This window comes from Balaenoptera ricei, chromosome 18 (assembly GCF_028023285.1).
Source record: "Balaenoptera ricei isolate mBalRic1 chromosome 18, mBalRic1.hap2, whole genome shotgun sequence".
Lineage (NCBI taxonomy): Eukaryota > Metazoa > Chordata > Mammalia > Artiodactyla > Balaenopteridae > Balaenoptera > Balaenoptera ricei.
The window spans coordinates 80,731,338-80,758,257 of NC_082656.1; the positions used below are offsets into that span (position 1 = coordinate 80,731,338).

The 26,920-nt window shown below is 46.0% G+C and overlaps 1 protein-coding gene across 2 annotated transcripts in view; it reads left to right on the plus strand.

Annotated features, from left to right (window-relative positions):
- The window catches only part of MYO16 (myosin XVI), a 554,921-nt gene that overhangs the window by 498,593 nt on the left and 29,408 nt on the right, over positions 1–26,920 (plus strand). For both annotated transcript variants that reach the window (XM_059902572.1, XM_059902571.1), the window contains exons 32-33: positions 372–1,319; positions 23,708–23,866. In XM_059902572.1, the coding sequence (XP_059758555.1) occupies positions 372–1,319; positions 23,708–23,866 (1,107 nt within the window). The remainder of the gene's footprint in view (positions 1–371; positions 1,320–23,707; positions 23,867–26,920) is intronic.

The following is a 26,920-nucleotide window of genomic DNA, read 5'->3' on the forward strand; positions in this document are numbered from 1 at the left end:
AACTGGACCCTGGAGGGTGGAGGGACCCGGAACCCGCGGGGGGAGAGGACGGGACCCTGGAGGGTGGAGGGACCCGGACCCCGCGGGGGGGGGGGGAAGACTGGACCCTGGAGGGTGGAGGGACCCGGACCCCGCGGGGGGGGGAGGACGGGACCCTGGAGGGTGGAGGGACCCGGACCCCGCGGGGGGGGACGACGGGACCCTGGAGGGTGGAGGGACCCGGACCCCGCGGGGGGGGAGGACGGGACCCTGGAGGGAGGAGGGTGCAGGCCGGGTCCTCGCCGGCCGCGGCGCCGGGGCAGCTCCAGGCGCTGCGCGAGGCTCGGCCCGGGTCCCGCTAACCCTGCCGCCCCTTCTCCGCCCCCGCGCAGTTCTCAGCCGGCCGCGGCCGCACAGCGACGACTACAGCACCGTGAAGAAGATGCCGCCGCGGAAGCCCACGCGGAGCCCGCACACCAAGCTCAGCGGCTCCTCGGAGGAGATCTCGGGCGCCCGGCCGGGGGCGGCGGGGGCCGGCGGGGCGCGGCGCAGGGTGCCGCCCGCGCCCCCGGAGCCCGAGCCCGTGTACATCGAGATGCTGGGCCGCGCCGGCAGCCCCGAGCCGGCCGAGGCCGTGTACGAGGAGATGAAGTACTGGGCGCCCCCCGAGGGCGGCGGCCGCAGCCCCCTCCCCGCGGAGGACGGCGACGCCGGCGGGCCCTGCAGGGACGCGTGCGACATCCCCGCGCCCTTCCCCGACCTGCTGCCGCACCGGCCCCCGCTCCTCGTGTTCCCCCCGACGCCGGTCACCTGCTCCCCGGCGTCCGACGAGTCGCCCCTGACGCCCCTGGAGGTGAAGAGGCTGCCGGTCCTGGAGACCAGCCTCAAGTACCCCGTGCAGCCCGAGGGCGCCGGGCCCGCGTCCCCGCAGCACCCCAAAGCCCCAGAGGGCGACGGCGACCGGCCCGCGTTCGCCGGGCCGCACGGGGCCCCCCGTCCCCCCACGCCCGCCGCCGCCCCCCGGCCGCCCGCGCTCTGCACGTCCGCGCCCGAGCCCGGCGCCAGGAGGCCGGCGGAGCCGCCCCGGGGCCCCCCGAGGCCCACCTCGGCCCCCGCGGGCGCGCCCTTCAGCCCCGGCGCCAGGAGCCCGCACTCCCCCGCGAAGGCGGCCCGGGCCGAGCCCAGGAAGGCCGCCCCCGGCCCCCCCTCGCCGGCCGCCTACAGCCCCCCGAACTGCAGGCCTGTGGGCAGCCCCCTGGACGAGCTGGCCAGCCTCTTCAGCTCGGGAAGGAGCGTGCTCCGGAGGTCGGCGGCGGGCCGGAGGATCCGCGAAGCCGAAGGTGAATTTCGCACTCGGAGGTAGAGGCGTAGCTGCAGACGCGGATGTGTGCCCATGTGCCCGTAGATACGGTTTAAGGAACGCTTGAGGTCATTGCGGGGGTCGTTCAGAGCAGGTACCAACTTACACAAAAAACCAAACATCTTATGCAACCAATATGGCCAGGTAGGTAAGAATGAATCTTTCCGTCTCGTAGGTAAAAGTTCACGATATTACAACCCACAGCGCTAAAACTGGGTTTAATACACCCTTGTGACTTGAGAAGTATTAGAGCAAGGCTCAGCTTGAGCCGCTGATTTCCGTTTCCTGATAATATTTACCTGCAACATGAAGTGGCACTTTTGTCGCATTATGCCGAGATGCCCCTTTGGTTTACAGCTCACGGCTAACCCGAGTGTCTCCGCCCTGCTGTCCGTCTCACTTCCACTCCCGGCATCTGGGACGGTGGTTACCTGCTCGGTTACTCTCTTACACTCACTCAGTACCGCTTGCGCTATGTTGTTTTGAATGAATGATTTTTGTTCTGTTCCTTTGCCACCCAAGGAAAATTTTAACTCAGTTCTGTTATATCTGCATCTTCTCATTGAGCAGCTCTGCCTCATAACTAGTTAGCTGTTGACAGGCCAGTCCAGTGAGCTCAGGGCTAAACTGTGGCAGCCAGAGGCTGTTGCCTGTATTAAAAAGTATTTATTTTGTGTCCATATAAAAGCAGAAGGTAGCTAGCAAAGCAAAAAAAAAAAAAAAAAAAAAAGCTCTCAATAAGAATTTGTTGCTAATCTCTTGTAAGTAGCTCACCATGTACTAATTCATTCAGACGAGGTTGCCTTTGAGCCAGAGGTGCCATTTGGGCACAGATTCTCTTAATAATCACAGAGAATGTGGTCATCTTCCAAAAAACATCTTAAGGCTTTTATACAGACCCAAAATATTTTCCAGTGTTCTGTACTGGGGAGGGGAATTACGTTAATACAAAGCATCTTCTCTTTAAGGGGATTGTAGCAGGTCCCTCGACCCTGATGCCGTTAACCCGAATGTAGATGGCAATTACTAGCATCCCCACTTTACGGAGATGGGAAACTTCAAGGCGAGGAGGTTAAACGCCTTCCTTAAGGTCAGGTGGTAGGATTGGAGATAAAAACTTATGCTGTGACGTTTTATGTCCGCGTTAACCTGCTCTTTCTCCTATAGAAAATACATAAATATATTGGCTTTCGTCATTTGATTAGGTCCCAAAACACTAGAAAATCTACAAAACATTCTCAATAAGTGAAAAGTAGGTCAAGACTAAGAACACTTAGCAGATGAGTGAATAACCTACCCCCCCCCCCATTTATTCTTCAGTCAGATAAGCTAATTGTTTGTTTAGCTAACAATTTCTTCTTAATTACAGGCCATTAATAAATGAAATTGTCCCTGTAAGTAGGAGATGGCTTGAATTTCACAAGTCATATGTTTCATTCCAAGGAACAAAATGGACTCTAAGAGAACAGCCTTAAATGAACAAATTACTATTTGCTTTCGGAACTAAAAGTTTATTAAAACCAAATTTTACTATAGATGGGAACTGGGTGAATTCTTTTCGGCTGTATTCAAGAAAGTGAAATTAATGAATTCGTAGACAGGCGTCACCGTTTGGAAATCCCTAAGTCTAGGACTTGAGGGTAGGATTCCAGTGAGGCCTCCAGGCAGGGTGTGTGGAAGTGCTAATATTTACCCTTGGTAACGTTAACCGGTATTTGGGAACATGTATCCAAACCTCAAGTACAACATTGTTAGTGCAAGTCTAAAATTATAAAATATCTATTTTTCTACTGTGGGCTTTTACAAAACACTCTTTATTTTGAAAAGATTGTCTTGAGCCACTTGCGACTTTCTCATAAATCTATGAATTGGCAGCTTCTGCCCCAGCACAGTGGCTGTAATAACAGGAAACTGCAGTAGGAGATGGCTCGTCCCCTCGCACCAGATGACAGGCGTCCAACTGTGCAGCTGAGACCGGTGTGATTCCCGATGGGCCATGATGTAGGAGACACGTTGACCAGCGTGCAGGACGTGTCCTCCTGGGATCGTACAGGCTATTCTTTTAGAATGTCAAAGGGGCTTAAAGAGAAGACTTGGAAGAAAAAAATAGTCTTGATGCTGGAGCTAATCACTGGAGCTGCTTATATGATTATTAGGGTTTACACAGTATGATCCTGAAGCCCAGTAATCCATTTTCTTCTGAATGAATCGCATGGCTGGTATTCGTGATTTACTAGAGTCCTGGGACTTCTCCCCTTTAAGATTTTAAATCTTCTTCTTTACCCTTTTTATATTTCAAGATATTCTTCTCTTCACCTGAAGTAGCTTTCTTACCAAATAATCCAGTGGGCGGCTAATTCCGCCTCAATGCACCTGAATTAATTACAGCTCATTTCTTGGACCGTTGTGATATGGGGAAACTGCACTGCAGATTTGCAGAAGGCTTCAGAATATTCCCCTGGCTTCTTTAGAAAGTGACCTTGAAGAGATTAAACTGCTCCTTATTACCCCGCTAAAGGTATTTCCAGTTAAAATATAAAGGATGGTGAGTTGCGTATAGAAAATGAGGTCCTTTGGTGTTTAATTCTACAACGTCACTACTGCATAGACTTAATATCCATGTGGGATTTCATAAATATTATGTCCCTCAAAACAGTTCATTTTCTATAGACTCTTGGCTATTCAATTTGAGGTACACAAGTCACAGAAATTCTAAGAGTCCAGGATGCAGGTATAGACCAAATGTGATTGTGCAGGTGACAGATGTGACTGCAGCCTGGGAGGGGTAGTATCAGCAGCAAGGAGCTGCAGTTCTTACTATGCTCCAGGCATTGTTTTAATAACCTCTTTAGTTCTCACAAGACTAAAATGTATCCGCTGTTAGCATCCCCATTCTACAGATGGGAAAACTAAGGCATAGAGATTAAACTTGCTCAAAGTCTCCCTCCTTTGAGAGACACAGCCTGCCTTGAATGCAGTGATTCTGGCTCCAGGGGCATTTGTCTTGACTACCTGCCCAGGACTGCAGGGAAAAAAAAAAAAAAAACAAGAAACAAAAAACAGAGGATAAGCCTCTAAAAATTCATATTTACTCACCTGAGGTGCAAGAAGTAAGAGTCCTACAGTTTGGATGGAGAAAACTGTTTCATAAAGTCAAAAATTCCAAACATGTGCTTTACAGATCATGGATGTATACAACTGTGGAATACCCACTGGGCCCTTAAAATGAAGAATAACCAAATGTTTAATTGTGTGTGACTTTCTGGTTATCCCATTCATTCACAAGATGTTTTTCATCTGATGCCATAATATGATTAATATTATTATGCTAATTATTTATAGTTACTTAGTTTCAAAAATTATGAGCCCTAATTCAAATGCAGGGGGAGAGTCATTGGCTTCTTGGGGCCACGAGGGTGCGCCATTGTTCCAGATGGCGCCACGGCAGCTGGTTGTTTATCTAGAACGTGAAGTAAAATGAGCATGTTATTCTGTACCCGTTGAAAAAGATCAGGATGATCGGGCATTGACAGCAATGCAGTACAGCTCAGAAATCTGGAGAAGGACCTGGAGGAGTCTGATTTGCAGAATATTTTGTGAAAAAACATTATTTTGTTACTTTCTGATACTGTGCATCCTTAGTTTATATGCTATAAATAGGTAGTTAAAAATTATATTGACAACAAAAAATATAGAGAGACAATATTTCTTCGCATATAATAGGTGTTTATTAAATACATTTGATGAAAACCTACCTAAAAAAGAAAAAGAGCAGTCTTACATATAAGTATATTTGGTAAATCTGGCCCTTGTGGCATTTTTACACATAAGAACCACTGAAACCAAATGGCAATTACTCTTAATTTCAAATATTTAATTTCATTGCATAAACACTCCAAGTAAGAATATTTTGAGTTTTTAAATCAAAGTATTATTTAAATGAATTTTTTACAGCATGATACTTGATTCCATAGGGCCGTTTATTTTCAAAAGAATTATTTTTAAAGTCGGCTTTATGGAAAATTTCAAACATAACAAAAGTAGAGAATAGATTAATGAACTCTCTCTGTGGCCAATCTTAGCTCATCTCCAGTTTTCTCCACCATCAATGGATTATTTGGAAGTATGTCCCAATGTCAAATCAATTTACTAATAAATATTTATAAATCTTTTATTAGAAAAGTCCTTTAGAAAAAATAAAAGGTTTATTCTTAAGTCACTTTAATTAGTACAGACCAGTCAATCCTTTTGAGCCTCATGAATGTGAGATTGTTGCTCAGGACAGAAGCCACCTCTGGATGCTGGAGACTCATTTTTCATGATATAACCAAAATCATTCTCAGGAGTTAGCTTTCCACCAAAACAACACCGGCCTGCGAGATCTTCCACAGGTTCTTTGAGTACAGCTCCGGAGGTGGGCAGCTGTGCAGACAACTTTTCTACTACAACAACAAGTGTGGATTTCTAAATATCACATCCAAACAGAACTAAGTATGAAAAATCAAGGTCCCGAAAGACATACGGTTGCATCTTAAATCAACATTGTGTGAGGTTTGGACGCCTCACTGCCAAATTAAGTACAATTACTTATGCGTTGTTCAGCAACGAGAAGATGCTTTAAAATCAGTGAACTATCACAGGATTACAGGCAGAAACCTCTGACCTGCTCAAGGACAGTGTTGGTAAATTGCCATTCTCTGCTCCTGGTGTTTGAGACAGAAGTTTTGACACCATCTTCATTTAATCTGTGATGCATTCTAATGAAATTGCGGCCTACGAAATCGGTCCTCCTCGTGCGGATGTCTACATCCCATCGTGGGATGCAGGGCTTGACATCCCGGAGGCTTCCTGCCTCCATGCAGGCTCTACTAGCAGTTTATCCGTGCCGAGCTGTTAATCTTTCTCACTCCCCAGCCGCTTTGCTTTCTCTCCATGGTGATTTATTTGTGAGGGGTGGTGGCCTGAGGCTTCATGAAAATTATAAAGGGCGTGGAGAGCAAGCACATAGTTTACTGATGTGTAGTTGAGTGCACTCCTGCCTCACATAAAGGTCTCCCTCCTGTGAAAGGGAGGAATTCCGCTGCCTTCTGGAACCATTTTAAATCAACCCTAAGTTTCCCTCATTTTCCAAATGAGTAAGTCCTCGGGGAAGACGAGCTTCACATCCCCAGAGAAGCAAGCTGTCCATTTATCACTAGGCGGCTATCAGGCGAGGATGAGCTGTGGAAACGGCTCCCACTACCCCATCAGTGAACCTGAGCTTTCACGTAAGGAGAGTAGATCTCTCTGTGAGAAAAGGACATTTTCACCCAGTTCCTGGCCCTGCTGCAGTAAAGGAGAGTAGCTGTGTTTGGGACTGGCCACTGGACATCGCAGTGTTTCTAATTCCCCAGGTGTGCAATAGAAATAATACTTTGTCCATCTCCGCTTGGAAATGAGCTTTCAAGCGGAGTAAATTGATCAGTAGCCACACGTACCTATGTTAAGAGCACAGAGCTCTCCGTCTTCTATGTTAATCTGGACAGTTGAAAAAAATGCCTAATATTTGTTGTGAATGTGGTGACATTTTTCACCCGGTTGACGGCACCTCCTCTCTCTAAATGCCCAAGAATTCACACGGGGAAATTGTGCAACCAGGGACCCATAAGCAGGACTTGCATTAACTTGTAGAGCTAATTCCCTTGTAGTCATCCAAAAAGCATTCGCTTAATGGGAGCACGGGGCTTGCCACGGGGAATCCAAAGCAGAGGGAAAGAAATCAGTGCGCCCTGCCCCGTCCAGACAGTGCGGGGGGCAGGTGGGTCCACCCCATTTCAATGAGAGGCTGTACGTGGAGGCTATAAACCAGGAACGGGTCCGCCACTGAAGCCCAAGCGGCCCGTGAACCCCAGGGGTTTGCTTGTGCCTTGTTTGGGGACGGGTTGCACAGACTTCATCACAAGGTGTCGGTGAGCAGGGCGCGGTGCGGGCGCCGCTGCGGCAGATGCGCACAGCTGGCGTGCTTGGCAGCCCAGAGAGGAAGAGCGTGACGGCTGCAGTCGAGGAGAGCCTCACGCCGGCGCTGGCACGTGGGCAGGAAGGGTGACGGGTACAATGGTGGGGCGCGGAGCTAGCTTCCCGGGTGCAGAGGGAAGCCGGTATGGCAGCCAGAGCGGCCCACGTGTGGTGAGCCCTGCCTCTGAACGTGAGTCCAGGGTACCTGGGCCTTTCAGCATCCGGCCATGAGCCTTGAAGGAGAGAGAGGGAAAACAGAGGGCGCATGGAAGCAGGGGCAGGATGAGCTTCCGACCTGGAAGCTCCACGGCAAGGCCTGGAAGCACCGCCAACGTCCCTCTTCTGTCCCGCGAGAATTCAGCATCAACCCTTAGGATCTCCCCTACAGAGTAAGAGCCAAAGGAAGAAAGAGAACCGAACCGGTAGTAGCAATTCTGGGTATGTGCATGTGACCTCAGAGAATGGGAACTACTCAGGAACGCTCTGGAACATTGGTCATGGTGTTCTGTTGATAGTATTAATAGCTAATGTGTGTAAGTGGCTCTTTCCGGTCGGCCAGGCATGCAGACGTCCCTCTTCTCCCCGGGTCCTATCTGTGAAGCCGGAGCAGCAGCTGTCAGCCTCTCCATCCACCAATGAGCAGTCGTCGACTTTGAGGGATGAAGTGATTTTCCCATAATCGCAGAAACTGGTCAGTCCCAGAGTCAGGAACCAAACACGTCTCTGTTCTCCCAGACCCTGGGTCCTTTCTACTGTGGCATCCTTAGTCTCCAAAAAACAATTAAAGTGTAAAAATGATACCCAGTCCCTGTCTCAGAAAGTAATTCCTTTCTGAAGTTATAAACTCCCTACCAGGAAAAGATATGGGAAGAGGACGCATAAAACTTTTCTTTTTGTAAAAACAAAAAAGCAAAAGGCCACATAAAACTGTTGTAAATGTTCCTAAGGGACACACAAGTGTCGGTTTTGAGCTGAGGGCATGTTCCTTGAGTGCCCCTTCGCCTTGTCCTCACCTTCTTGATAAAACCCTTTCTACTCTCTGGTCCCACAGACTGTCCTCCCTAGTGTCAGGGACCCACAGCACACAGGTTGGGCCAGAATAATTCCTCACGTTCAAAAGGATTGCTTGCTTGCTTTCTGTCTGCCTTTGACTCAGACTCTGTGAGGTTTTGCTTGGGAACGGTTCCTAATTACAGGTGAGCAATCGCTCACAGCAGTTGTTTTCACTTGCAAAGCGCTCACCCAGCATCTTTCCTTAAGGAAGTATTTGCCTCTTCGGGATGTGAGTGTCCGTCCTGGGGGTGGAGCGTCTCAGATGCCTGCTCAGGACCAGCCAAAAAGTAAAGCTGTAGTGACCTCTCATCCTGTCCCGGGGCCACGCCAAGGGCTGCACAGATGATCAGAAGTGGTTCTCAACAGCCAGCATGATTGGGGCGGGAGAAAGGCACACCCACAAAAGCCCTCCTCATCTGCGTCTCTATGGCAACTTTTTATTTCCTAAGTTACGTGGCTATAGAGACAAAAATATAGATAATGGCAAAATTAGAAACATGGCTGAAAAAAAAAAAATAGTGTCAGGCCCGTACGCAGAGCCCCTCAATAAATGTTTGTTGGGAGAATCTTAAACTCAGAAGTCTCCTGAGCTTGGTACTTCCACTAGGCACAGCTGCTTCATTCTTCTTTGAAACCCAGGAGCCAAACCAACCGGAGAGTTGTGACAATTAAATATTTAGATCAACCTGATCAACAAGTTACCCTTTGACTAGTGTGAATTATCCTGGGAAATTACCTTAACGTCTTGGCTGTGAGTCTACAGCTGCCAGCATGCCTTCAGACCAGAGATAGGTATCTTGCACAAATTGTTCATCATTTTTGAGATGGGCCGGAAGAGGCAGAGAAGCCATCCCAGCTCGGCTGTTCTCTAATGCACAGTCAGTGGGAGGAGACTCTTTTGCACCTGGAATTCTGGAAAAAAGGGCAGTCTTTTCAGAAGTGGATTATCTTTCCTAACCAGTAAATATTTTTCATACCATCAACCCGTTAAAGCAAGCAGCCATTGTGTGTTGGGGGTCTCTAGACTAGATTTTGAATTAAATGCCCACTGGGGGCTCCAAAGAGAAACCCAGTGCTTTATCCTCTAAGCCACTCAGCAATTCTCCCCAAGCAAGTTAATAAAGACCTTCCTGGCTATCGGCATCTCATTATTGCCACAGAATACAATATCCCGGGGTTTTCTTCCCTTTGTGAAGAAACTCTTAGAAGTGACAGGGTACATGGAAAGTTTTCCTAAAGAGGAGCTGGACCACTGCCATGTTCTCTCTCTCCTTAAGAGGATTGGAAGAGAAAAAGCTGTTTCTTAATTACCTAAGAGTGTTTAGGTTCTTTAGGCTGACTTGAATCATTTTTATGATTAATTCTCAGATTAGCCTAGAAAATTCCTCACCAACTGAGAGCCAGCTATATGCGATGTCACTCTACCCACTGCCCTACCCCATGAGTCAGCAGCTATCGCCTCACACCCGCTGTGTGTGAAGCTTCTCAGACCTTTTTCTATGCTGGTTTTCACTTCTTTCTTTTTCTGGTTTCTCCTTGAAACCAGAAATGTTCATACTTAGACATTGTACACTGACAATATACTGGGCAATTGCAATTTTACATTCACTAATACATGTTAATCGTAATAAGCCAATCAACGACAATCTAGTTCGCTTTCCTCCCCACACAGGTGACTTGGTCCTAAAATATGCAGGGACCAAAGCATGGCAGACATGAACAGGAGCCTAGATGACACACGTTTACAATGCAACACTCACGGTAGTATACCTGAGAACTTGTGTATTACCAAAGTCCTGCAAAACCTACAAAAGAGCTTCTTCACACCCAAAACTCTGACTCATGATCAAACATACGCTTCCCCCCACCCCTCCCCTGGCCAAAATGTCCATTTTAAAGAATGGAAGAATTGGCATGTGCGCTGTACGTACAACAGGGTAATTCCCAAGCAAATAGGCATGTTTTCGATCTTAGTTTTATTATTCTCCTTTGATGTGGAAAGATCCAGGAAGGAGTAAGTAAGAGACAGAAGACTTGAGCAAAGCAGTGGGTGAAAACTATCCCTATTCAGACATTTCCACGTTACTGAAAAGGGAACCAAAGCTTGCAGCCCTTAAATTACTTACTGAAGTCACATCTGTTGGAGTTAGGTTTGCTTAATTCCTGTTCTCAGGTGAGATCACCAGCCGGACGGGGCCAGGCTGGTTTTAGAAGCAGGATGGAGGGCACATACAGAGCACAAATGACTAATTTAAAGTAGCCTAACGCCCACAATACTCTTTCCAGTTCACATGTCCTTTTTCAAGTAAATAACCAATGCCCAGCAGCAGATTCTCTAGAGCAGAAGAGTATAGTTTTTTTTAAATTTTCATGAGAATTATATTGACTTTATTTTGTCTCTTGGTATTTAACCACCTTTATATATAGCTTGTAATGGAGCCCCTCCTGGATTTTTAATAGAAACTTGTGTTAAGAATAACTACTTCATGGACCTAGAGATTATCACACTAGGTGAAGTAAGTCAGAAAGAGAAAAACAAATATCATGCGATATCACTTATACGTGGAATCTAAAATATGACACATGAACTTATTTACAAAACAAACAGACTCGCAGACATAGAAAACAGACTCATGGTTACCAAAGGGGAAAGGGGGGGGGGGGGGCGATAAATTAGGAGGTTGGGATTAACCTAATTTATCTCAGATACACACCACTATATATAAAATATATAACCAACAAGGACCTACTGTACAGCACAGGAATTCTACGCAGTATCTTGTAATAACCTATAAGGGAAAAGAATCTGAAAAAGAATATATATATATATAACTGAATCACTTTGCTGTGCACCTGAACCTAACACAGCATTGTAAATCAACTATACTCCAATATAAAATAAAAATTTTTTTAAAAGACTGAAATAAAGAATAACTACTTCAGTCCTTGAGAAAAATATGTTACCTACGTTTGCTCCATTTCAGGGACACCAGCTTTTGTGCTCCCATCGTAACATGCTTTCTGGTGCCTTCTGTCCGTCCCCTACCCACCACATGAAACTTAGCACAACCAGAGATTTGGTTGAATCGCATACGTGTCAAACGAGACCGTAAAACTCTAATGGCTGGCGTTCATTTCACTGATGTAGTTCACTTACCCAGGCTGGAAATCGTGTCTAATCTCCAGAGGCTGGGACAGCGACACGGGGGCAGAGCCACTGGGCTTCTGTGTGGTGATGAGGGATTATAAAAATGTCTTTTTAATCTGATGATCATTAGAAAACCCAGCGATGTGGTCCAGCTGCTAATCAGAGAGCATTTCCATTGCTGCAGGGGTCGAATCCATCTTAAGGAACCGTCTGTTATGATTTTAGGGGAAAGGTTCCATTTTTTCAGACAATAAAATCATTCTATGACATCGCCCCCAAGACACAAAGTCCTTTTCAGGATTAAAAAAATCGGAGGTTAACTTCAGGCAAAATGATTCAATGAGCAACAATATTTTGTGTTGCTGTTTGCTACTTGCCTCAAGTTTTCAAAGAGGTTTGGAAAAATCATTAAATGAGAAGGGCAGGCTTCATTCATTTATTCAAAATATGCATTGAGGGTGTGTTTTGTGTAGGGCATTGTACTTAATTGTATGGATTTTAAAAGTAAAATATGGGATCTTCTCAGAAGCAGCTCATAGCAGGGAAACACGAGAAATCCGAGGTACCCAGGCAGCAAGAAACATTGTCCTTGAAGATACTGTTTAGGTTTCTCAAACTGCTTACCCTTAATGCTTGTGAAATGCTGCATTTTTATTCAATTCATTCTACTCTCTTTCGTTTTTAAATGCTTATCGTGACCCACTAAATTGATTTTCCAACCCATAAATATGTCCTTTGAAACACTGATCTGGAAGGTAGGATTTATCTGGAGGGAAGGAGGAGGGTGAAACCAAAACAGTGAGAGAAATAGGCTGAGACCAGTGCATCTTGCACTGAAAGGAGGAGGGTTTATGCAAGGACATGATGGCATCGCCAAGTGATGTTTTGGAGGAACTACACCAGGGTGTGTGAAAAGGGTTTTTCTATATTCATGTACTTGTAAACATATATACTTTACAAATGATGGATGAGAAATGCTTAGTTGTGGGCACATGAGGATGGGACCGTCACCTCCTGACTGGCTCCGAGGGGCTTTCTTCCTGTAGTTCTGGGTGAGATGAAAGCCATTGAGATCAGCTCGGCCTTTCCCTCAGTGTCCCTCCCACTGTCCCATCCGTCCCGCGTGGCCGACATCTCTGTGATGTGACACTGCCACTGCGACGGCTCCGGGGACATTCAGTCACAGGCACAAGGAATTAGTAGTGTCCACCCGTCTACTTCCGGAAAGGACACAATCATGGGAGCCATCAAAGAAACAGGCCACGTGGCTTGAGGAGAATTCTGACGAAACTTTAAGTCTGTAGAGATATTTTTAATCTGTTATGTAAGGCCTCAGAGCTGCCACCTAGCAGCGACCCGAGGTGGGCAGTGGGGCTGATCTACAGACGTGCAGGGCACCGCCAGGCTGTTAAAATGTGGTCATGTCTCTGCACCAGTGGAAATCACTGCCGTCCTGAGCCCTCCGGGGTTCCCAAGCCCCAGCCCCGGGGGTCTTGCCCCAGGCCTGCCCTGTGTCCTCCTCGTGAAATGTGCCCACAGGCAGAGGCTTGAGGTGTGTGGCTCCTGCCTGTTTTCATTGGTCCTGGCTTGTGACCTTGGGGCTCTTAAATATCTGGGGTGGATAAAGTTTATAATTAATTCTGAACAAGGATTTTGAAAAGACTCAGTATACACCGCTGCTTTTTGGTTTTTAACTTTTGCTGATTTTACTGGTTCCCTCTGACCCGGCTGCAACTACATCAGTGAAATGAATGCCAACAGTGAGAGTTTGTCTCGTATGACATGTAAGTGATTCAGCCATGTCTCTGGTTGTTCTGAGGTTCACGTGGTGAAGGTAGGGGACGGACAGAAGGCACTAGAACAGCATGTTGCGACGGGAGCCCAAGCTGGTGTCCCTGAAATGGAGCAAACGTAGATTATATATTTCTCAAGGACGGAAGTAGTTGTTCTTAAACAATTTAGCTAACTATTAAAAATCCAAGAAGGGCTCCAGGACGAGCTAAATATAAAGGTGGTTGAATACCAAGAGACAAAATAAAGTCAATACAATTCTCATGGAAATGAAAACATAAATGAATGCGCAGTTCTTATTCTAAAGGGATCTGCTGCTGGGTGTTGGTTGTTCCCCTGAGAAAGGATGTAGAACCTGATGGAGGTGTCTTGGGGGCACCCTCCGTGTTTATTTCAGGTGGTAGGTATTACCAGTCTCCCATCCATGTGACACCATACAAGTGTCAACAAATACCAAAAGCTCCCAATAAAAGAAAAGGAATATCGTCCACTCCACCTGTGCTTTCTGGAGAAAAGCACACACCTAAACCAGGACATACCCTGTCAACCTAGTGCAGCTGTGCAGGTGTGGCGTTCCAGGCCTCCTGGATTTATGTTACCACCTGGCATTGAGGAAATGTAAAAATACCAGCTATATAAATACCCGCGTGACCCATGAGATTAGACACGAGGAATGGGTCTCCGGGCCAGGCCAGCTTGTTGTTTAGATGTTGCATATTCAGCTCATTATAGGGGAGGTGAGCTCCAGGGAAAGGAGAGGGTGGCCATGCTTCTTCCCGCGATGGCAGGGACAGGAGAGTTGGGCCCAAAAGGAGCCACAGCTCGTCAAACTGAAAAGAAAGTTGACACAACATAATTCTCTGTGCCTTTTTGGGTTCTGCAAACCTTATTTATACTGACAGTCATTTTTTAGCTTTACTATGGGTACATTCTTGCCCTGCTCAGCACATATGTTGTTGAAGATATCACTCTATTTCCTGCCTCGGTTGGTGTTTTTAGCACAAAACATCTCCTAAGACTTGGCAGGGGATTGGGTGGCGGGAGCTAAGGCGGGGTGGGCAAGGAAGCCCTTTCCTTCCACCCGACTTAACCCCAAGCGTGCGTCTTGGTGACACTTTCCCCCGCAGAAGACTGCTCGACACACAAGGTCAAGAGCCATCTTGATCTATTCGAGAATGATGAATTCATAAGGGGTTTATAAAAAGTAGGGAGGAACACCGGGGGCCGGCTCTAGCCTCTCAGGGTAAGAAGCAAGTCCAGCTAATACGTGTTCTCAACCCACCCATCCTCGCCAGTCGCCGCAGTTTTGTATTTTTCTGCTTCTTGAGTAATCAGTTCTTACAGCCATATGACCATGTTGTGGAATGCGGCTGCCACAAGAGTCATCGCATGGGGACCTCGTGTGGTCCCTGACACCGGTAGACACGGAAGCCCTCTCTTGATCCATTTCTGGGACTGTTAGCAAAGGGGTGATGAAGTCTGGTTCACGTGGCTCAGGCCAGTTAGGATCCTGCCGTTCAAAACACATGCCCCTTCCGTGTGCCCTCCTGACCACACCCCTTTGATAATGTGCCCTCTGCTGACATCTATCTCCTTACACAGCGCCACACGTGAAATCTCTCTTCCTGTTTGAGTTTAGGGCCAGCCACTGTGTCTACCTGAATCCCTACCCTTGACATTTGTCTTTCTCTTGAGGCGATCTGCCAAACGTCTGGGTTATACTCTCACGGATAAGAAAAAAGTCTTATTCATGTCCTAGAAGCCTATTAGAGTGCAGGGGGCCTGGGGAGTGATCTCTAGACCCTTATTTTTGTGTGTGTGTGTGTTTTCCTCATGTGCAATAATGGAAGATTTCAGAGAAATAGGAGATTTAAAAGGCATTGTTCCTTGGAACTCAAAGTAGATTTGGTTTAACACAAGCTGGATGCCGATTTCGGGTCTGAGCGGTCCTGCCCACGTGTAGTGACACACCATCTATGTGTGTCTGTCAGCAGAGTCGAGCTGCGACTTCTCAATTTTAGAAACGAGAGGCTGAGAAGCAGCAGGACCATGCCAGGCTCCTGTCCCAGACTTTGTGCTTTTCCTTAATGCCAAATAGGAAAAAACAAGCACATTCCTCCCTGCAGTAGCCTTTCTGAAGAGGAATTTTCCTATAGAGTTGCGGAATGAATGATAGCCAGCATGAGTAATGAGTTTAAAATGTATTTTCACATTTTTTATGCCTTGCATAGCACTCTCAACCTTAAATCAGTCAAACAGCTATAGTTTGTTTTTCTCTTGCGTTCCAGAAACCTGGATCTCAATCTCATCCGTTTCCAAAATACACCCTAAAGCTATCTCAAATCCAGGTAACCAAGAGAGAAGTGATGTTTTTAAGCATTCTTCTTAAAGAAACACTCCATCGCTCAGTCCTTCCTCATTCTCCTTGACCTTTCTGTGGCATTTGGCACCGTCAGCCCCGCCCCTGCTTCAAGAAGCCTTTCCCCTCTGCCAACCACCCACCCTCCCATCCCGTGTGCTCCCCCCTCCATGCGTACACCTGACCGTTCGCGTCCACTATCACGTGTGCGCTGCCGTCTGCCTCTTTACTTGTAGGAATGTCACTTTTCCTGGAAGAGATCCTCCCTCCCGAGAGATTTTTCAGTCTCCCCTAGAAATTATCTTTTCAGTCCTAACAAATGCTCTTGTTCAAATCATCGCCACTCGGTTTAACCCTTGGGTAGGCGGCTGTCACTTCAGAATCCACGTTCGCAGCCCTACCCGCACCCTCATCGCTGGTCCTGGCTTACTCCCAGTGCCTGGGCTCCCAGGGGTCTGTAGCTCAGTGAAACCCCACTCGCACTCCTCCTGCAGCTGCCCGAGTCTAAATTCTCACTGCCTTTCCGTTTCCAGTCTCTCTTCGAAGCTGGTCAGCTGTACACGTTTGTTGCTGGATGAATAACACTTTACAGGTACAGCCTCCTTCCGGGCACACCCTCACTCGGATGCCTGCTGGACCTCCCTGGGTGATGCCCTGGAAGGGCCAGGCTCCTCCCACACCCCAGGGCAGCGCTGGGGCAGAGCCCACGAGGCGCTCACGCTGCTGCTCTACATTGTGGCTTCCTTTTCCCTCCTCCTCGCCACATTCCGTCCCTGCTTGCAAATCCAGTGTTTTCTCCCCATGCCCGCCCTGCGGGGCTCACCTGGCCACTGAAGCCCCCGCCCCTCCTGTGGATCCCTGGGCATTTGCACGGCTTTTCTTCCTGCCCCTGGTCTGCTGCTGAAGGTGCTCTGGATGCGATCACCTTCGAGTTGATCACCTTTTGTGTCGAGTCACCATCCAGAAGCCTGAGAAGAGGCACCTGTTAGGATGCACCCTGGATCTCCTGTACATGTTGGCATTTTAAGTGTCAAAGGCTTTAACACACACACACGAAACCCAGCCAACATTAACTCAGCTGGGTAGAATGAGTATCCCACAGTGACTATTACAGATTATTCATCCCTGAATCCCCCGAGATAGCTGGACAGTCTTCTGTGCTTTTTCTTCTTGCACTTTGTCTATTGTTTCCGTACATTCCTGTCATTTATTGTGTCTTATCACCCCTCTAGAATGGGAGCATTTAAGGAATCATTTCTTTTAGGTATATATTTCTAAAAGCTCCTGGCTAATTCTTCGCATACCATTTGAACTGTGTAGGACTTCGGAATTACACGCTCCATCCCTGGAGACGCCTCCTGGTGTAGAGGAGGAACGTGGTTGGCCCTCGGCTCATCGCTCTGCATTCAGCTCACACAAAGCCCCCAGAGTGGCCGCCAACCCAAGGGCATCTCACTGTTTCCCAGGGATGGACCAGCCCCTGTGCCTTTTGCCACTTTCCTCTGCCTGTAGATTTGGAGGGAGTTCTCTGAGTCGCTCACCACACGCACGTGTTTCTCGAGCGCCCCAAACTTATTCAAGGAGTCATCTTCCTCCCTAGTAAGAAGCCTCTCTCCTCCCCTGAAAATCTTGGCATCCCTTTCCTGAGAGAAGTTCCTCTGCTTAGCCTCTGTCTCCCAGCAAAACCCTGCTTCCTCTCCTCTTCCAGGCATGTCCCCTTCCGTGAACTTACACCTCTGACACCCAGGTAAACTTGCACTCCAGTCCTGTGACCAGTGAAGAGTTAGGCTTTTTCTGCTCGGACATTGCCCTGAGGATCGTGTAAAACAGCAGCAAGCTTTCACGGAGTATCAGTGAGAGCCAGACGTCATGCGCCCTTGTCACCTTATTCAGTGACATCTCCCAGCGAGAGTCAAGTCCTAGGAGGCAGGACTGGATCAGATGCATTGCGGCCAGGACCCTCTATGTTCGGGACAGGTTCTGGGCTTTTTTGTTTTCAAGAAATTGAAACTTATGCAATTGGGGGAAGGAGAAACTTCTTTAAGAAAAAGAAAAAAAATGACCAAAATTTAGGGAGCAAAGTGGACGTTTATTTAAAATGAGAAGATAAAGCAAAGCAAAATACTCATTGTTCTGTGCTTAGAACAGTGCCTGCGCACACTAGATGCTCAATAAAGCTCTGTTGAGAGAAAAAGAAAGCAGGAGAAGTAACAAAAAAATCACTACAACAAGACTGCTGTAGAAATTTTGTCAGAAAAAGCTGTTAGACATACAGATGTTAACTGTGGGTGCTTTGCTTGACTCCCACGGGCCTCAGCAGTGGTCTTTGAAAGTGGCGTGCGGTCTGGAGCCTCCCCTGTAGACTTGGGGTCAACCAGCTTCCACCCGTCTCCAGCCGCCAAGATTCCAGGAGTCAACACTGACCAAATCGATTATAATTTCCTGACATTCGACATCGTAAAACCATGTAAAGTAAGACTTTAAAAAAAAGCAACTATGCATGAACATTGTGTATTTGTAGGACAATAATGACGTAATTATCAGTGGTAATTAGTGGGAAAATAGTGAAAACATGAAATCTCCTACCGTCGGTCAGGAATAGATTTCCAATATTCACAAGTGTTTTCTTCTCCAAGTTAACGCTCTTAGGTAGAAATCAAACAGCTCTGGCCCTTTGATTTTGTTTGTTGTTTAAAAGCTATGACATTATTATTAACTCTATTCCCCACCCTGTACATTTCATACCCGTGACTCATTTATCCTGTAACTGGAAGCTTCGGTTCCTCTCAATCTCCCTCACCTATTTCTCTAATCCCCTGCCACCCTTCCCTCTGGCAACTACCTGTTTGCTCTCTGTATCTATGACTCTGTGTCTGTTTTGTTATGTTTGTTCATTTGTTTTGTTTTTTAAATTCCACATAAAAGTGAAATCATACAGTAATTTGTCTTTGTCTGTCTGACTTATTTCACTTAACATGATACCTTCAAGGTCTATCCATGTAGTCACGAATGGCAAGATTTCATTCTTTTTATGGCTGAGTAGTATTCCATTGCATATATGTACCACATCTTCTTTATCCATTCATCCATCAGCGAGTTGCTTCTGTATCTTGGCTATTGTGTCTTGTCCAGTTTAACACTCTTAGGTAGAAAGCAAACAGCTCTGGCCCTTTGAATGAGTAAAACATGTTTACCACACACACTGAAATTTCCTTACCTAAAAATGTTAAATAAGTGGAGATTAGAACTCAAGGCATATCATTAACAGTGGAAATCCTTCTATATGTTTCCAGTAATCTCATGTGAATGGGGAGAAATGATTACTGTGTTGTATGATTTCTCTGTAACAATTCACATGAATTCTTCAGTTAGTAAACTTGTCAACTATTTCGCAGTTACACAGAGTGTGGTTTCTTTAAGAAAGTGGATTTTTTTATAGCAATGTTGTTGTATTCATTCATTTATTATTCATTCTTTTTTCTCTTTCTTTCAACAAGTACTTATTGAGCACCTACTATGTGCAGGCACCCTTGGAGGCACCAAGATTGCATTTAAGCTCATGGTGTCGATTTTCTGGAAGGTGGAGACAGAAAACAAACAAACGCTTGAAGCGTAACATGTCATGTGGTGAGAAGGACCGTGTAGAAAGCTAAAGCAAGTTGTGAGGGCAGAAATTGACCTGGGGAAGGGAGAGGGGTGCTGTTTTCCAGAAGGTGGTTGGGAAGGCCTCTCTGCTCAGGATAGTTTGCGTGGAGCCCTGAACAAAGCGCAGAGCCCCCGGGCTCACTCCGGGAGAGTGAGAGGATGGGTGGAGGGATGCAGAGAATCTGGTGGGGCTGGGGAGGGGTGTGGTAGATGGGCAGCTGGAAATGAGGTCCAAGGCGAGCAGGGAGCGGGGTCCGGGAGGGTCCCTCGGCCTCAGGAAGCCTTTGGATCATGACCTGAGCAAAATAAGAAACCAGTAGAGAGATGTGAGTGGGAAATGGCATGAACTGACTTAGCTTTTTCTTTTAAATTAAAAAAAAATTGTTTTTCTTTTGGCTATGCCACGTGACACGTGGGATCTCAGTTCCCCGACCAGGGATCGAACCAGCGCCCCCTGCAGTGGAAGCGTGGAGTCTTAACCACTGGACCGCCAGGGAAGTCCCATGACTTAGCTTTTAAAGCAGGGTTTGTCAACCTCGGCCCTACTGGCATCCCAGGCCAGATGTCTTGTCCCCCGGTCTTCATCCTGGAGGCCTGTCCTGTGCGTTGTAGGGGGTTTTGCAGTATCCCTTACCTCTACCCACTAGATGCCAGTAGCACCCACCTCCCTGCTGTGACAACCAAAAATGTCTCCGACAGTGTCAAATTGTCATCTGGAGAGGTCGGGGTGGGGGTGGGGGCAGGCGTGGGGTGCAGTATCATCTCCTATTGAAAACCACAGTTTTCAAAACATCACACCCACCCGGCCTGATACTCTGGTTATATAAAAGCTAGCACTGGACTACGGAATTGTTTGTGCATTCATATTTCGAGATTTGGTAGAATTGTCTCGTTCGATTAATGCTCAACTTGAATGTGCCTTCATTGCATACTTGTGTTCAATCATCATATCTTAATGTAAAGATCGAGACCGTATCTTTGAGTCACATCCCCCGATGTGATTCATCTTTCCTGTACCTGTGAGAACAGCACCAGGAAGTCGGGGGCGGTCACAGAGAAACCCTGTTCACAGGCTACAAGAGAATTCCACAGGAATTCGAATTAGCTGATGTTACGATGCGCCCATCAGAAGGCTGCCCCTGAACTACACAGGCCACTGATTTCACAAGATGCAGAGATACAAAAAGACTCAGACACACCCTTAAATCTCTATGTGGAATTTTCCAGCCTTCACTTCCCTACTTGTTTGCTTAGATTCATTGAGAATCTCAAATATTTTCTTTTGATGTGACTTTTCTTCACCCTCAAAACCCTGATGACCACGGCTTGGAGGCATGAACAAACTTGATGACTGTATTTGCTCTGTATTGTTTTTTTTAATTTTCCACAAAATGTGTGTCCTGTACCTGCACTTTTATAACCAAGCCTTCTTCAGACTTCATGCCAGGGTCCTCTTGACGGGATGCCGTTGCAATTCCTTCGGTGTTTAAATAATGGGTGTACTTTTGACGAGGAATGTTGCAACCATTCTTGCATGAAACTGACAACTTTACAGCAAAATCAAATTTTTGAGAGTCAAAACCTCATTGGGGTTGAATCGAGAAATGAACAAGTTGGGGGACAGACTCTCGTGCACAGGTTCAACGTGGAGTCAGGGCGTTTATGAGAAGAGACTGACACAGAATGTAGTAACCAAGAATCCCTCGGTTAATATTCATGAATAAGCATAACCCCAAAGTGGCGATGTTGATATTGATGTCGCAACTTTATTTCGGTGGCTAGAGGACGGTTTTTCAAGCTGGGGTTCCCAGTTCATTACCACTGAGGCACGGCTGATAAAGGCACAGAAAAGAAGCTGCTTTATTCTTTACATCAGCAAAGGAAATAAGGAAGAAAGCCTTTACTGAAGGGGCCAAGCTGAAGAATGAGTGTGGGTGGACGGCAGAGCCATGCACGACTCGATCTAAACCCAGCGGCAACACCGGCTCACTGGGAAATGTTTGAGGGTAGATTCACCTCCCCAGGCCCCAGTGACCTCATCTCAAAAACAGGCGAGGGAGTGACAGCTCTTCAGAATTGTTAGGAAAATGAGGACTAAGTCAAGTCCCACCTCTAGCAGGGGATTGGCGCATAATAAACATGCAGGAGATGGTAATTACCGTAAGAACAGTGTGAATAATTGTCATCAGGTTGACCACTTATTCTTCCGTCTTAAGAAGGACTCGCTCCCTTATTCCAATCCAGAGCCATCCTTGGGATAGGCAGACATGCGCTCTTACGATAAAAACGTAGAGAAAATTTTAGTAGATAACGTAAGGGTCACAGCTTAAGTTTTGCGACACATTTTAAAACATTTCTTGGCCACGAGTGAACCTGCTGATTGGAAATATGAAAATATTTTTTTTAACTTTAATAGCAAAAATGGAGGGTTCGACTATAATTTACATATAGCAGTTGTTTATGAGATAGAAATCCATTCTGGGGGAAGCTAGCATCACATATTCGTACCAGGACTTCACACAGTGTCTCAGAGGACGGGGTCCTATACCGCCAGACCTAAGAGGACATCCCTGTTACCTAGGTGCTATGCCCTGCTTCACACTCCGAGCCTAAACAAGACCCCCTGGAGAAGGTTCCCTGACCCACTGCCACCCAACTGGGAGCCCACCAACTTCCTTCATCTGCTTGCTTGTTCCTTTGCTTGTTTGTTGTCAATCACGGTCCTGCGGGCGACACTCCAAGCTACCTGTCTACTCATTACTGGACCTCCAGCTAGTGGAGAGAGTCTGGCCAGAGTAAGCATTCAATAAACAACTGAATTAAAGAGTGAAAAAAAAAAAAAAAGCTTAAAGAGAAATAAAAGCAGGTGAATGTCTGTGTCTTGAGACAGCTTTAAAACCAAACCTGTTTTACTAATTTTCAGAAGATTATTTTTAAAAAGGCAAAATAGAGTTGACCAAGTTGAATAGATACTCTTTCAGTTCCAACCTGTTCAATAATCTCTGGCTGTCAAGAGCTAAGATGGTGACGATCACCCGACCTCGTCTTGGCTGCTATTCCCACCTTGGCCTGGCCAAAGCCTTTTCACTTGTTTTTTAAATGCAAGGAGTCTGGAGCTACTCCCTGGGTCGTGGAAATAGAAACTCTTCCACCTGGTTGTCAAAGCCCTGCTCATTTTGCTCATTTCTATCTGTCCAGCTCTTCGTTCTCTAAGCCTTGGAACGGCCTCCTGTCTGGGCACACCAGACCTGCTCACTTGTAAAGGAGCAGCCACTGCCCTGCACAGAAGATGCTCTGAGCAAGATTCCTGATGGTGGGGAGGGAAGAGGGCTGAGCGGGGAGAGGGCATCCCAGGCATAGGGAATGCTATCCCAAGCACCAAAACGTGTCAGTGTGAGCATCTGGGTAAATGCTGAGGGCCTGAGTGCTATTTGAGTGCAGGTCTCAAGGGCAAGGGGAGACAGCATCCACGAGGGAGAGCTAGGATCCTGTCAAGCCCAGCCTTGGAGATGAGCTCTGGGGGGCTGGCCCCCTGCTTCCTTCTGCCATCACGGTGGGTAAACTGTTCCTCCATCTGTAAAATATAATAAAGCATATTACGTTTATTATCCTTTTTGAATAATGTGTTGGCCGAAAACTGCAGAACAGTCTGACTAAGAGATACCCAGAATCTACTGTACACCCACAGACAAGGGGCAGAAGCAACATGGCAAATCCCTGATGTTGAACAGAAATTCCCCGGAGGGTTGGAGCGCTCCTTCCGGCTCTTCAGCCTAATTTGGACAGTGGCTTCTGTGTTCTTCACCTCAGAGAACTCAATACAGCACATGCATTAAACATTTAGGTAATTTTGTTACTGTATAGAATGCAGAAGTAGGGTTTTGAAGTTTAGTATTCCTAAGTGGATAATAAACTTTGTAACAATAGTGAAAATATATTTGTTACATTTTTTTCAAAGCTATAAGGTTGCCTCAACTCAACTAAATTTAAAAACTCAGAAAACTTCTGAACCATGAATATATTGCCATGCTTCTTTTAGGAAATAACCTTCTCAAGATAGGCAGTTCTGTAATGACAAGTAATTAGACATATGACGTCAAAAATTCTGTATAGAATTTCATAATAATGTTTGAAAATAACAAGTTATGAAATTCATTATTGCCACTGAATGCATCCCATTATGTTTAACAGTGTTATGTCAAAATTTGGTGAATATTTTGTAGGCTATACGTTTGATTAAGGGTGATTATTAATTTACTGTTTCAAACATAATTAATGTTTGTTTTCGTAAGTTTTATTATTTCCTTCCACTATTTGATTCAACTTGCTCAGTACACTTTATAAGAAAAGAAGAATTTTTTTTTACAATTTGTTTCAGGTTTTGAAACTAACATGAACCTTACTAGCCGAGATGATCTTGGTACATCAGAAATTGCATCAGAGACCCAAGACAGAAATGCAAATAACCATGGGATTCAATTATCTAATTCACTCTCCAGCGCGATCACTGCTGAAAATGGAAATTCCGTCTCAAACGGTAAGCACTTCTTTACACCCAGAAGTAAATAGATATACGTTCTAAGTTGTATCAACTTTCTAGGGAGAATGGAATTAAAACAAAAATGAAGTAGGCTTAAAAACTGGAAAAGGGTATAAAGTTTGAAATATCACTCTAGGGTGTGTTGTCAACTTATTATTTTCAAGTTAAAGAATTCAAATTGCATTCGGTATTAGTTGACTTTTCAGGGATTTTTATGGAGTATTTGGTCTGTGGAAACCAGTATGAAATGAGACATACTGAGCGGAAGGAGGCAGAAAAATACTCTAACAGTATTTTTAATGAAAAATGTATCTTTTTCATTTCTTTTAAAAATTTATTTTTTATTTTTAAAAAATTTTTTATTGCAATATAGTTGATTTATAATGTTGGTTAGTTTCAGGTGTACAGCAAAGTGATTCAGATATATATATGTGTGTGTATATGTGTATGTATATATATATGTGTGTGTGTGTGTTCTTTTCCCTTATAGATTATTACAAGCAATTGAGTATAGTTTCCCGTGCTATACAATAGGTCCCTGTTGGTTATCTATTTTATATATAGCAGTGTGTATATTTTAATCCCAAACTCCTAATTTATCCCTCCCCCTTCCCCTTTTTCTTTTCATACCTCAAAAGCGTGAAGGAAAATACTCCTGAAGGAATGGTAAACACCACACTGGCTTTAGGTGTTCGATGTGAGTGTATCAGTGAAGGTATCCTATAGAAACTGGCTTGACTGTGTGTATCCAAAGCCTGTCTAATAGTGACTTAAACAAATAGCTTATTCCTCCCACACTAGAAGAAACTCAGGGCTTCTAGTATTGTCTGAAGGGAAAATTCAGACCAATCTTTTCTTGAAGAGACTGAGGAGGTGGGCATGGGATGCAATGAAGGCCAAGCAAAGAGGCCTGTATTCTAGGCTTTTCTCTGAAGGACATTGGGGCGTTCACTGAGTCCACAGGAGGTAGCTGAGAAGCTTGGCTGTGCCTTTTAGGATTGTGGGGACAGGCTGAGTCCAGCACCTGCCAAGGCCCTGGGGTGAAGCCTTGAAGGGTCCATCCTGAGAGTCAGAAGGAAAACCAGGAACCCCAGCTCAGCTATGAATCTTCTCAATCCCTGGGGCAGGACTGAGGTCCTCCAGGATTGACAGGGCCCACAGGTACCTGGGAGAAAAAAAGTATAATCTATCCCAAAGGACAATTACAGTATTCTAGACTTCAGAATGTTCTTACAAACCATTTTTCAAATACAAAGTTCAACACATAATCAAAAAGGACCAGGCACATGAGGACACAAAAGTAGATGAAAATTACAAGCAGAAATAGCAATCCATTGCAGTGTATTATCCATGGGGGCTCAAAAGATTGGAATTCAAAACCATATACTTTAAAATAAGTATGTTTACTAGGCCTAAGGAGATAAAAGAATGAGAATCTCAGCAGAAATCAGAAGCCATGAAAACGTGTCAAATGGAAATTCTGAAATTGAAAAATGCAGTCATAAAATTAAGTACAATAGAGGATGAGGTTAAATTTAATTAGACACAGCCATTAAAAAAAATCCTAGGAAAGTGGAAGATAAATCAGAAAATATCAAGAATGAAACACAAAGAAGCAGAAGAGAAGAGTGGAAATTCCAGAAAACGGTTTAGAACCTATATTCCAGTAAAATAGTTTAGAGACCTGAAGGATATGCTGAGAAGGGTTTTTGGAATTCTGGGGAAAGGAGAGAGAGTCTGTGGGCAAGAGAAAAGATCTGGTGAGAAATGGGAGAGAATTCTCCAACACTGATGAAAGCACTAAGAAACAGGTTTAAGTTGGCAATTTCTTATAAACATACACTTTCCATATGACCCAGCAGCCCCCATCCTGGGCGTTTACTGAAGAGAAATGAAAACAGCATCCATATAAACACCTGTATGCAAATGTGTATCCTACCTTTATTCATAATCACCTAAAACTGGAAATAAATGAATTGTCCTTCAGTTGGTGACTGGACTGTATTTGTTATTAATTGCTGTGTAAAAATTACCCTCCAGAACTTAGAGGCTGTTGTTTTGTAGTTTCTGTGGGTCAGGAATCTGGGTGTGGCTGAGCTGAGTGCCTTTGGTTCAGGGTCCCTCGCGAGGAAGCGATCAGCTATCCGTCAAAACTGTAGTCATCTTGAGGCTGGTTGGAAACATGGTCTGATTTCAACATCACTCACAGGAGCATCTCCACAAGGGAGGCCTCACAACAGGGCGGCTGGCTTCCCCCAGAGCAGGCTGTCCATGGGAAAGCGAGGAAGAGCACCCAGGATGGAAGCCACGCCCACTGCACGGCTGCTCTTGGAGGGGACAGCCAGCACTCCGGCCACATCCGGCTTGTTGGATTCAGGCCATATGTCCAGTCGAATCGTGGGAAGGGGTTACATGAGGTGTGAGTGCCTCCAGGTGGGCCCGTCAGGAGCATTTCACAGGCTGACCAGTGCATGGATCAACTCTGCAATAAAAAAGGATGAGCCATTATTACACACGACAAAATGGATGCAACACAAATGCATTGCACTGAGTGAAAAAAGAATCAAAAGACTCTAAGTATGATTGCATTTATATGACATTTGGGAAAAGGCAAACTACAGGGACAGTAAGAGATGAGTGGTTACCAGAGGCTGGGTGCAGTGGCCAGGGCTGGGCTGTGTAACAAAATGTCACAGGCCGGGTGGCCTGTAAAGAGCAGTGACGTGTTGGCCACAGTTCTGGAGGCTGGAGTCCAAGGTCAGCGTGCCGGCACCGATGACAGCCCTCTTGCAGGTTGCAGATTGCCAGCTTCCTGCTTGCCCTCACGTGGTGGAAGGAAGGAGCTAGCTCTCTGGGGTTCCTGTTATAAGGGCACTAATCCCATTCATGGAGGCTCCACCCACATGACCTAATCACCTCCCAAGGGCTCCACCTCCTAACACCACCACACTGGGGGGTAGGGCTTCAACATATGAGTTTTAGGGGGACACAAACATTCAGACCATAGCAGACCACAGAGGGGCATGTGGTGGTTGACAAACAGGAATGAGT